The sequence below is a fragment of the Erythrolamprus reginae genome, chromosome 1 (assembly GCF_031021105.1).
Source record: "Erythrolamprus reginae isolate rEryReg1 chromosome 1, rEryReg1.hap1, whole genome shotgun sequence".
Taxonomy (NCBI): domain Eukaryota; kingdom Metazoa; phylum Chordata; class Lepidosauria; order Squamata; family Dipsadidae; genus Erythrolamprus; species Erythrolamprus reginae.
The window spans coordinates 42434137-42446251 of record NC_091950.1 but is presented as its reverse complement, the minus strand read 5'-3'; the positions used below and the strand labels follow the sequence as shown (position 1 = coordinate 42446251).

General features: G+C 41.3%; 1 protein-coding gene across 3 annotated transcripts in view; it reads left to right on the top strand.

Annotated features, from left to right (window-relative positions):
• KCNH5 (potassium voltage-gated channel subfamily H member 5) overlaps positions 1–11518 on the top strand; it is a 256818-nt gene extending 245300 nt beyond the window's left edge. Inside the window, exons 11-12 of one of the 3 annotated variants that reach the window (XM_070733245.1) lie at positions 10185–10421; positions 10452–11518. In XM_070733245.1, the coding sequence (XP_070589346.1) occupies positions 10185–10421; positions 10452–11129 (915 nt within the window). In that variant the 3' untranslated portion in view covers positions 11130–11518. Of the gene's footprint in view, positions 1–10184 lie in introns of all 3 variants that reach the window. The other 2 variants (XM_070733255.1, XM_070733236.1) reach the window with 2 other exon arrangements.
• Positions 11519–12115: the final 597 nt, after the last annotated feature.

The following is a 12115-nucleotide window of genomic DNA, read 5'->3' as shown; positions in this document are numbered from 1 at the left end:
CTACAGGAAGCGCGCTACCGGGCCCCGGGCAAATTGGGGCCCGCAGTCAGTGGCTCCTTACACTGAGCTCCCGCTCGCAGCTGTCCCCTGGCTCCTGCTCGATGCCACGGTTTTCGGCGCTGTCCTGCTGGGCCCCAAAGACGGAAGGCAGGAAGAAGGAGAGCTCCATTCTTCTCGCCTTTTTCCCGCCTTCCGTCTTTGGGGCACAGCAGGACAGCGCCGAAAACCGCGGCATCGAGCAGAAGCCGGGGGACAGCTGCGAGCGGGAGCCCCAGGAGGGAAGTACCGGCAGCGCCCCGCCCAGCTGAAGCTTCACTGGTGTCGGCGGCAAATGTCCTTTGTGGCCCGGTGGGAGGGGGGGCTGCAGCGGCCGCAGGCAGTCGCGGGCAGATGGCGGCGGTGAGAGGGAGCTCCAGCTGGGCTGGGGGTTCGGGGGGGCCATGAACGCCGCCCGGAGCCAATGGCTTCTTTTGGGCTTACTTGAATTCCTGCTGCTGGTAAGCGCGCGCGGGTGGCCGGGTGGGAAGGGCGAGGCGCGAGGGGGAGGCAAGTGGAGAAGCGGAGAGAGAGAGAAGTGGACCAAAAGAAAGAAAAGGGAAAGAGAGGGAGGGAAAGAGAAATGGAGAGGAAGGAAGGAGGGAGGGAGGGGAGGGAGGGAGAGAAGGAAGGAAGAGAAAGGAGGGTAGAAAGAGAGGGAGAGAGAGAGGAGAGAGAAAGGAAGAGGAGAGATAGAAAGGAAGAGAGAGAAAGAAAGAGGGATAGAAAGAGAGAGAGAGTGAGAGATGCTCAGTGAGCCTTTCTTTGAAGTTGCCTTTCTTTCTTTTTCTTTCTTTCTTTCTCTCTTTCTCTTTCTCTCTTTCTCTCTTGCTCTTTCATTCTTTTTTCTTTCTCTTGCTTTCTTTCTTTCTCTTTCTTTCTCTCCTTCCTTCCCTCCTTCCATTTCTTTCATTCCCCCTCTCTATTTTTATTTCTCTTTCATTCTTTCTTTCTCTCTTTCTTGCTCTTTTTCTTTCTCTCTTTTACCTTCCCTTCCTCTATTTCTTCTTTTCTTTCTCCTTCCTACCTTCTTCCCTCCCTCCCTTCCTTCAGTCCTTCCTCTCTTACTCTCCCCTTTCATAAGTTTCCTTGCTTCCTTCCTCTGTTCCTGTCCCTTCCCCCTTTCTTTCTTTCTTTCTTTCCTTCCTTCCCTCCCTCCATTTCTTGCTTTCCTTCTCCTTCCTCCCTTGTTTCCTCCCTCATTCCCTTCTTTCACTCCTTCTTCTCTTACTCTCCCCTTTCACACCTTTCCTTGCTTTCTTTGCACCCTTCCTCTGTTCCTGTCCCTTCCCTCTTTCCTTCCTTCCTTCCCACCCTCCGTCCATTCATTCACCCATCCCTCTCTTGATCGCCCCTTTTACCATTCCTTCCTTCCTTCCGATGTGGGCCTGGGCCAGCAGAGTAGTTTGCTTTTGCACCCCGTCTCGAGCTCCCTTGGTGCCAACCCGGCCCTCCCCACTTCAGAGAGAAGGGGGAGAAAGAGAGAGAGAGAAAGAGAAAGAGAGAGATAAAAAGAGAAAGATAGAGGGAGGGAGAGAAAGAGATAGAAAGAGACAAAGAGAGGGGGAGAGAAAGAGAGAGAGAAAGAGAGAAAGGGAGATAAAAGAGAAAAAAGAGAGAAAGAGAGATAAAAAGAGGAAGAGAAAGAGAGAGGGGGAGGGAGAGAAAGAGAAAGAGAAAGAAAGAGAGAAGGGGAGAGAGGGAGAGAAAGAGGTAGAGAAAGTGAAAGAGAGAGGGAGGGAGAGAAAGAGATAGAAAGAGAAAGAGAGAGGTTGGGAGAGAGAAAAAAGAGAGAAAGATATAAAGAGAAAGAGAGAGAAAGGGAGATAAAAAGAGAAAAATAGAGAGAAAGGGAGAGAAAAAGAGAAAAAGAAAGAAAAGTAGAGAGAGAAAGAGAGACAAAAAGAGAGGGAGAGAAAGAGAGAGAGAGAGATAGAAAAGCAGGTGGGGGGGCACACCTATTTTGCCAGCCCTCGGATGGGCCATAGGGATCCAGTGTATGTGGAGGGAGAGGTCCCCAGCTTCTGTTCTGCAGAGGGGAAGCCAAAGCCCCCGCATGGCTTATGCAGAGTGCCAGTGTTTGGGGCAAGGTGGGGGGGTGGGGTCTTCCTTAACCCCCATTTCTTTGGTGGGGCTAAGAGGCCTGCCCAGCAGGGCTGATGTGTTGCGGAAGCTCTTGTCGAGGGAGACCAGTGGAGCCCCCCCCCGCTCCCATCCCCAGGGAAGGGGGTTCTGGCATCACTGCCACTGGCTTTGGAAAGAAGCCCCCGGCCTCTTCAGGGGGTGGAGGGAGGGGTCCATAGCACGGGGCTGGACAATGGCTGAAGACAGTTGACTGCAGCTTTCAGAATTCCTCAGCCAGGAATATGAAGAAGACAGTTTGAAAATTTAAAAGGGAAGGAAGGAAGGAAGGAAGGAAGGAAGGAGGGAGGGAAAAGAAAAAGAAGAGAAAAAAGGAAAGAAAGAAAAAGAAAAAAGAAAGAAAGAGGAAGAAAGGAAGGAAGGAAAAAAATCAAAAAAAGAAAAAAGAAAGAAAAAGGGAAGGAAGGAAGGAAGGAAGAAGGGAGGGGGCCCCCAGACACTTAGGCTGTATGGGGCCCCAAAATTCCTGATGGCGGCCCTGGACCCCATGACACTTAGTTGAAATAAAACTTACAAAACTTTAAACTGAACAAAATATATTTAGTTAGAACCACCAATATGAAATGATTGAATCAATGATAGGTCTTTATATGTCATACACAGGTCTTATTTTGTCACTATACTAGCTAAACACAATATTCAAAACATACTGTAACATATGCTTGAGTCTTTATTCTTATTCTATTTTCCATCCACAAAATCTTTTTCTTATTTCTTATGTCTCTTATTATTTTGATGGCATTTCTTTCAGAAACCATGGCTTCTATGTGCTCCTGGCACAACAGGGTTCAAGTTGAGTTTCTAGTGATATCAATGTCACCTATTGGTAGGGCAAAGATGGTCAATTTTTATAGAATAAGACGATGATGCTTATTCCCCTAAAAACCATCCAAGAGATGTGTGAGCAGGGGTCTGTCCTTACCAAGGCATTATAAAATGGTATTAACACTTCTCGTGATTCTATCCCTCTGTTTATGCAGCCTAGAACTTGGCTTTTTTGGCAGCTGCTGCACAGTGCTGGCTCATATTTAAATGCTGGCTTATATTTAAATGGTTGTCTGCTAGGTCTCCAAGATCCCTCTCCCACATGTACTGTACCTGCACATTTTGTTTTTCTTCCCTAATTGTAGAATCTTACTTTTTTCACCATTGAATTTCATTTTGTTAGATAGCGTCTAATGTCTGTAAAGATCTTCTGAAGGGTTGGCTATTCTTGCCAGCTTGGTTTCATCTGCAAATTTGATCTATCTCCTTTTCCAAATCATTGATGAAGATGTTGAAGACTATCCAGAAAATTGGTGAATTTAATGCCAAGTAACTCAGATCCTTTTTTTGATGGATACAAACCATCTTTTTTTGTACAGTTTTTCATTGAACCAGCTGCAGACATCATGACTAATAAAACCAAAGCCTTCTCTTTTACACCACTCCTTTAGCCACACAATAAACTCCACTACACACTGGCCTTTCCCTTTTTGTTCCTTATATAATGGTAAAATCTCTGAAAAGATAAGCCTACAACCTATACTACTAAGTTCATACCCCAAGCTCTTGGAAATCATTTTTCAAATGTTTTTTTAAAGGGTATTTTATTAATAGGCGTTAACTATTTGTAAAGGGTATTGATTGTATATGAAAATTGATATGGAAGCGATTAGGAGAGATTTGAAACATTTCACCCTATTCAATGTCAGATACTAGAATTCGGAACAGCTTAAATGGGGTTTTAGCTAATAGTATATTTCTATAGCATTAAAAAATTGGGCAGCTATTTTTATTCAGATGTCAAAAGTGAAGATGGTAGCATTGTATTCTATAACTTCCTGAAATTGATTTATTGTAAAACAATTTGATGTTGTTATAATTTTTATTGTACTGTGATTGGAGAGAAAAAAATAAAAAAAATAATTTGCCGCAAATCATTCTGCAGAGAAAGAACATCTTTTTGGGACAGATCATTTGTGCCAAGATATATAATAGTATCAGCATCATAGTCCTTACTGGCATTCTTGACTATCTTAAGAATATGCCTCTTGTCTCTGCCGGCAGACACCTGACCTCTTTCAAAACCTCCATATTCTTCCCTAAATTTACATCCATGTGACATCATCTATCTCCAGTCTGCAACGCAGTTGTTTCAGCAGCCCCAATAAGGCTCCACACCCATTTGCACCACTCAGGTGATCCTGATAAGATAAACCTCCAGATGGCCTCAGTGATTCTCTAAAAGACTGTAAATGACTAACTGTCTGCAAGGAATATAAATCCTTCCATTCCCCACCATCCAGTCAGAGCTGAAGAAGCTTCTTAGATGATCGCCCCTTTTACCATTCCTTCCTTCCTTCCGATGTGGGCCTGGGCCAGCAGAGTAGTTTGCTTTTGCACCCCGTCTCGAGCTCCCTTGGTGCCAACCCGGCCCTCCCCACTTCAGAGAGAAGGGGGAGAAAGAGAGAGAGAGAAAGAGAAAGAGAGAGATAAAAAGAGAAAGATAGAGGGAGGGAGAGAAAGAGATAGAAAGAGACAAAGAGAGGGGGAGAGAAAGAGAGAGAGAAAGAGAGAAAGGGAGATAAAAGAGAAAAAAGAGAGAAAGAGAGATAAAAAGAGGAAGAGAAAGAGAGAGGGGGAGGGAGAGAAAGAGAAAGAGAAAGAAAGAGAGAAGGGGAGAGAGGGAGAGAAAGAGGTAGAGAAAGTGAAAGAGAGAGGGAGGGAGAGAAAGAGATAGAAAGAGAAAGAGAGAGGTTGGGAGAGAGAAAAAAGAGAGAAAGATATAAAGAGAAAGAGAGAGAAAGGGAGATAAAAAGAGAAAAATAGAGAGAAAGGGAGAGAAAAAGAGAAAAAGAAAGAAAAGTAGAGAGAGAAAGAGAGACAAAAAGAGAGGGAGAGAAAGAGAGAGAGAGAGATAGAAAAGCAGGTGGGGGGGCACACCTATTTTGCCAGCCCTCGGATGGGCCATAGGGATCCAGTGTATGTGGAGGGAGAGGTCCCCAGCTTCTGTTCTGCAGAGGGGAAGCCAAAGCCCCCGCATGGCTTATGCAGAGTGCCAGTGTTTGGGGCAAGGTGGGGGGGTGGGGTCTTCCTTAACCCCCATTTCTTTGGTGGGGCTAAGAGGCCTGCCCAGCAGGGCTGATGTGTTGCGGAAGCTCTTGTCGAGGGAGACCAGTGGAGCCCCCCCCCGCTCCCATCCCCAGGGAAGGGGGTTCTGGCATCACTGCCACTGGCTTTGGAAAGAAGCCCCCGGCCTCTTCAGGGGGTGGAGGGAGGGGTCCATAGCACGGGGCTGGACAATGGCTGAAGACAGTTGACTGCAGCTTTCAGAATTCCTCAGCCAGGAATATGAAGAAGACAGTTTGAAAATTTAAAAGGGAAGGAAGGAAGGAAGGAAGGAAGGAAGGAGGGAGGGAAAAGAAAAAGAAGAGAAAAAAGGAAAGAAAGAAAAAGAAAAAAGAAAGAAAGAGGAAGAAAGGAAGGAAGGAAAAAAATCAAAAAAAGAAAAAAGAAAGAAAAAGGGAAGGAAGGAAGGAAGGAAGAAGGGAGGGGGCCCCCAGACACTTAGGCTGTATGGGGCCCCAAAATTCCTGATGGCGGCCCTGGACCCCATGACACTTAGTTGAAATAAAACTTACAAAACTTTAAACTGAACAAAATATATTTAGTTAGAACCACCAATATGAAATGATTGAATCAATGATAGGTCTTTATATGTCATACACAGGTCTTATTTTGTCACTATACTAGCTAAACACAATATTCAAAACATACTGTAACATATGCTTGAGTCTTTATTCTTATTCTATTTTCCATCCACAAAATCTTTTTCTTATTTCTTATGTCTCTTATTATTTTGATGGCATTTCTTTCAGAAACCATGGCTTCTATGTGCTCCTGGCACAACAGGGTTCAAGTTGAGTTTCTAGTGATATCAATGTCACCTATTGGTAGGGCAAAGATGGTCAATTTTTATAGAATAAGACGATGATGCTTATTCCCCTAAAAACCATCCAAGAGATGTGTGAGCAGGGGTCTGTCCTTACCAAGGCATTATAAAATGGTATTAACACTTCTCGTGATTCTATCCCTCTGTTTATGCAGCCTAGAACTTGGCTTTTTTGGCAGCTGCTGCACAGTGCTGGCTCATATTTAAATGCTGGCTTATATTTAAATGGTTGTCTGCTAGGTCTCCAAGATCCCTCTCCCACATGTACTGTACCTGCACATTTTGTTTTTCTTCCCTAATTGTAGAATCTTACTTTTTTCACCATTGAATTTCATTTTGTTAGATAGCGTCTAATGTCTGTAAAGATCTTCTGAAGGGTTGGCTATTCTTGCCAGCTTGGTTTCATCTGCAAATTTGATCTATCTCCTTTTCCAAATCATTGATGAAGATGTTGAAGACTATCCAGAAAATTGGTGAATTTAATGCCAAGTAACTCAGATCCTTTTTTTGATGGATACAAACCATCTTTTTTTGTACAGTTTTTCATTGAACCAGCTGCAGACATCATGACTAATAAAACCAAAGCCTTCTCTTTTACACCACTCCTTTAGCCACACAATAAACTCCACTACACACTGGCCTTTCCCTTTTTGTTCCTTATATAATGGTAAAATCTCTGAAAAGATAAGCCTACAACCTATACTACTAAGTTCATACCCCAAGCTCTTGGAAATCATTTTTCAAATGTTTTTTTAAAGGGTATTTTATTAATAGGCGTTAACTATTTGTAAAGGGTATTGATTGTATATGAAAATTGATATGGAAGCGATTAGGAGAGATTTGAAACATTTCACCCTATTCAATGTCAGATACTAGAATTCGGAACAGCTTAAATGGGGTTTTAGCTAATAGTATATTTCTATAGCATTAAAAAATTGGGCAGCTATTTTTATTCAGATGTCAAAAGTGAAGATGGTAGCATTGTATTCTATAACTTCCTGAAATTGATTTATTGTAAAACAATTTGATGTTGTTATAATTTTTATTGTACTGTGATTGGAGAGAAAAAAATAAAAAAAATAATTTGCCGCAAATCATTCTGCAGAGAAAGAACATCTTTTTGGGACAGATCATTTGTGCCAAGATATATAATAGTATCAGCATCATAGTCCTTACTGGCATTCTTGACTATCTTAAGAATATGCCTCTTGTCTCTGCCGGCAGACACCTGACCTCTTTCAAAACCTCCATATTCTTCCCTAAATTTACATCCATGTGACATCATCTATCTCCAGTCTGCAACGCAGTTGTTTCAGCAGCCCCAATAAGGCTCCACACCCATTTGCACCACTCAGGTGATCCTGATAAGATAAACCTCCAGATGGCCTCAGTGATTCTCTAAAAGACTGTAAATGACTAACTGTCTGCAAGGAATATAAATCCTTCCATTCCCCACCATCCAGTCAGAGCTGAAGAAGCTTCTTAGATGAGAAGTGAAACGTTTTCAAAGAAAAAAAGTCCAATTGCCTCTTGAAATAGCATCTTTGGGACAACCTTGACCTGGATGACTGAGGATCTCCACTGACATTTAAAATTTGTGTAGTTGCTTTATCTTCTGCTTATTTTCTTAACTCTCCTCAACCTCACCACCGTTTTTTTCTAAAATTACTTTAATATTTTTGTATCATGTTGTTCTTAGTTGATATTATTTTTACAAACTCTAGCATTGCTGAGTACATGACTGTGCTTTGTAATGTGTCCAGAGCACCAGCTGTAGCAAGAGAGAGAGAGAGAAAGTGACATATAATTAAAATTTTTATTTGCTGTCCCCTGCAGTTTGGACTGCAGAAAACAGCAGTCAAAGGAAGGAACACACAGCTCATAAATGAATATCTGTCTACTCTCTATTTGGGTCATATCAAAGAGATAAAAGCATCAGCCAGTATTTCTTCCTCCTCCTCCTTCTCCTCCTCCTCCTCAATAGATACTAACTGGCATAATTTAAAATCCTAAATTATTGTGAACAATTGCAGTAACTGCAGGCTGTCATTGTGTCCTTATTATATTTGATACGCTTTAATTCTTTTATTTAGAACAAAGACAACTTTGATCACTCAACTGATATTCTGGATTAACTTTCAGCATATCAGATTCCTATCCTACTCATGCATTGTGGTCTCATCAAAAACACCCTTGCCTTCTGTATAACATTATTGAAATGCCAATAGATTTAATTGCTGTAAGAACCTTTATAATATATTTTGTGCAGGGCCTTAAGTCCCACCAGTTTCAGTTATAGTTTCTTCCTAGTAAACCTTTGTAAGGTTGTTTATAATTTCTTCATTTATCATATATCCTTGTATTAAATGGAGGTATTTCATTAGGTTTTGGAACTACTACAGTGAGTTTATTTTGGCCATGCTCAAAAGAGCTGTAATTATAGTGCACCACAACCTATTTACAAAATCCCTGCTGCAGAACTTGTCACAAATAAATGGGTATTTTTGTTGTTGTGCTTTTGTGTGAATGTTATCATTAGGGGAAATAAGCTCTAACTTTCCCCAGGAAAGGTTATAAAATAACAGAATATGATGCAGTACATAAAGTTGGGGGATTATACAGTTACAAACAATGGACAAACTAAATTTAGATATGCATCTTCAACATCCAGTTTGTGTTGGCCAAATATCTTTAAATTCATTTTCAAGTAAATTTTAAAAAAACAGACAAGAAAGGCAACATTACTCTTATTAAACTTGTAATAGATTCAAAGTTTTTGAAAATACCTTTGAAAAGTGTTCGGAAACTTCAGATCGTGCAGAATGTGGCTGCGAGAGCAATTATGGCCCTTCCTAGATGCGCCCATGTTTCATCAACACACCATGGCCTGCACTGGCTGCCAATCAGTTTCCGGTCACAATTCAAAGTGTTGGTTTTGACTTATAAACCCTACATGGCATTGGACCAGAATACCTCCAGGATCGCCTTCTGCCGCAAGAATCCAAGCAACCGATTAGGTCCCACAGAGTTGGCCTTCTCCAAGTCCCATCGATGAAGCAATGTCCTCTGGCGGGGGCCAGGGGAAGAGCCTTCTCTGTGGCAGCCCCGGCCCTCTGGAGCAAGCTCCCCCCGGAGATCAGAACTGCCCCCACCCTCCTTGCCTTTCATAAGTTGTTGAAAACTCACTTGTGCCACCAAGCATGGGGAAATTGACACCTCCCCTAACTACTTGTTTGATGTATGGTTTGATTGGGTTGTGTGATTATTTTATTATAAGGGTTTTTTTAAAGTTGTGTTTTAAATATTGGATTTGTACATTGTTTATGATTGTTGTGAGCCTCCCTGAATTTTTGGAGAGGGGTAGCATACAAATCTAAATAATAATAATAATAATAATAATAATAATAATAATAATAATAATAATTATTATTGTTGTTGTTGTTGTTGTTGTTGTTGTTGTTATTATTATTATTATTATTATTATTATTATCATTATTATTATTATGTCAGTACAACACAGCAAATGAGATCACTATGCTGGATTTCATATTTCATCACCAGTCAGGCACTTCCCAAGCACCTAGGACTGCGTGATGTAGAGGCGAATTATGTTTGCCGATCCCAGTAAAGCGACCTTTTGCAATTGACAGATGGAGATTTTGTCAATTCCGATGGTTTTCAAATGTCCGCTGAGATCCTTTGGTACTGCACCCAGCGTGCCAAATACCACTGGGACCACTTTCACTGGCTTATGCCAGAGTCATTGCAGCTCGATTTTTAGATCTTCGTGTTTCACTAATTTCTCTAGCTGCTTCTCCTCAATTCTGCTCTCTCCTGGGATTGCAATGTCGATGATCCATACTTTCTTTTTCTCCATGATCACAATGTCTGCTGTGTTATGCTTCAGAATTCGGTCAGTCGGAAGTTGGAAGTCCCACAGTAGTTTTGCTTGCTTATTATTATTATTGTTGTTGTTGTTGTTGTTGTTGTTGTTATTATTATTATTATTATATAGTTGCTTCACTCATAAAAGTTTATTTCCATGTAACTTACTTATTTCCCTTCATTGCAGATTATTTTCCGAAAAATCAGTGACGTCAAGAAAGAAGAGGAGGAGCGCATGCGACAAAAGAATGAAGTGACCTTGAGCATCCCCGTGGACCACCCTGTCAGGAAGCTCTTCCAGAAATTCAAACAGCAGAAAGAAATGCGGAACCAAGGGACGACAATCATTGACCCTGAGAGGAATACCCTCCAGGTGGACACCCGAACCATGCAGAATGGTGCTGCCATCACTGGCACTAGTGTGGTCACCGTATCTCAAATTACACCCATCCAGACATCATTGTCCTATGTGAAAACCAATGAGGTGGTCAAACCAAACAACAGGGATGCCACAGAGCTCAAACCGAATAGCAATGGTGACCCCAAATGTCTCAAAGTTACCAGTCCTGTCAGGATGAAAAACGGCAATGGGAAAGGGTGGCTTCGGTTAAAGAACAACATGGCGGGCCAGGAAGAGAAAAAGGAAGAGTGGAATAATGTCACCAAGGCAGAGTCCATGGGGCTGTTGTCAGAGGACCCCAAGAGCGTTGACTCAGAAAACGTAACAAAAAACCCACTGAGGAAAACAGACTCCTGTGACAGTGGGATCACAAAAAGTGACCTTCGTTTGGACAAAGCTGGGGAGAACCGTAGCCCCCTAGAGCACAGCCCTAGTCAACCAGATACAAAGCATCCCTTTTACCCTATCCCAGAACAAGCCTTACTAACTACACTCCAGGAGATCAAACATGAACTCAAGGAAGATATCCAGCTGATAAGCAGCCGGATGGCCATCCTGGAGAAGCAGGTGGCAGACATTTTAAAAATATTGTCTGAAAAGAACACATCGCAGACGCCATCTTCAAAATCACATTTATCTCCTCAGCTACCATCACAAATACCTTGTCAGGACATTTTTAGTGTCTCAAGGCCAGTGTCACCTGAATCAGAAAAGGATGAAATTCACTTTTAATATATTCCTGTTTTTCTTTGTATACCAAGCGTATGCTGTAAAATGGGCATGCACGCATACTCCTACACAGATATACAAACACACGTCAGTGTGTGAGCGTTTGTAAGAGTGTCGGTGTGTCTGTATAGGGGCAGACCCACAGAGCCAAAGAAAAAGAGATAAAGGCAGAGTTGTAGTTTGTGTAGGTGTATATATACATTATAAATATAAAATATATATTTTCACTTGCATTCAATCTGACTTGAACATGAACAATGGATTTTGATATGTAAATATTGCATGTCCAGCTGGATTCTGGCCTGCCAAAGAAAACAGTTATTAACATAGATATTGCTTGTATAATATGCAGTTGACTGCATGCACACTTTCAATTATTTATAATATCTATTATAAAATAAAAGGATGAATTTTGTTTTTTAAAAAAGGACAAAAAAAGACATTGCATTGCTTAAAGAACAATAGTTGTCTTATAATACCTGGATGAAAGGTTCTAAAATTGTTGGTAAAAACAAGAAAGAATTTACTACAGGAAAATTCTTACTATTAGTGTTATATAATCATATATTCATTCACTGAAAGTTGTTTATTTGAAGCACAGTCTGATGCATATAAATCCTATTAAATGCAGTGGAACTTATCCTCAGGTAAATATGAAGACAACTGTATCACTGGTCACTATTCCATACATACAATACATGTATATGAAGCACTACATAACAGATTAAAAATTGAAACAAATCTTCCTTATAAATTTAACCCATTTAATTTTGGTGTTGGTACCAACATACAATGATTATACAATGTTGCCTGCCCTCTGAAAAGGTTCCCAAGGTACATTTACTATATAAGAAATATCTGGTGCTGATAGCAAATAGCAGACAAGCACTTTTTCGTATAAACACGGGCTTAAAATACATTGGGGGTTTTAAAAAATCATTAATTCATACAATATTGCTTTGCCGGGATAGTTCCTGTTCACGCTTCTA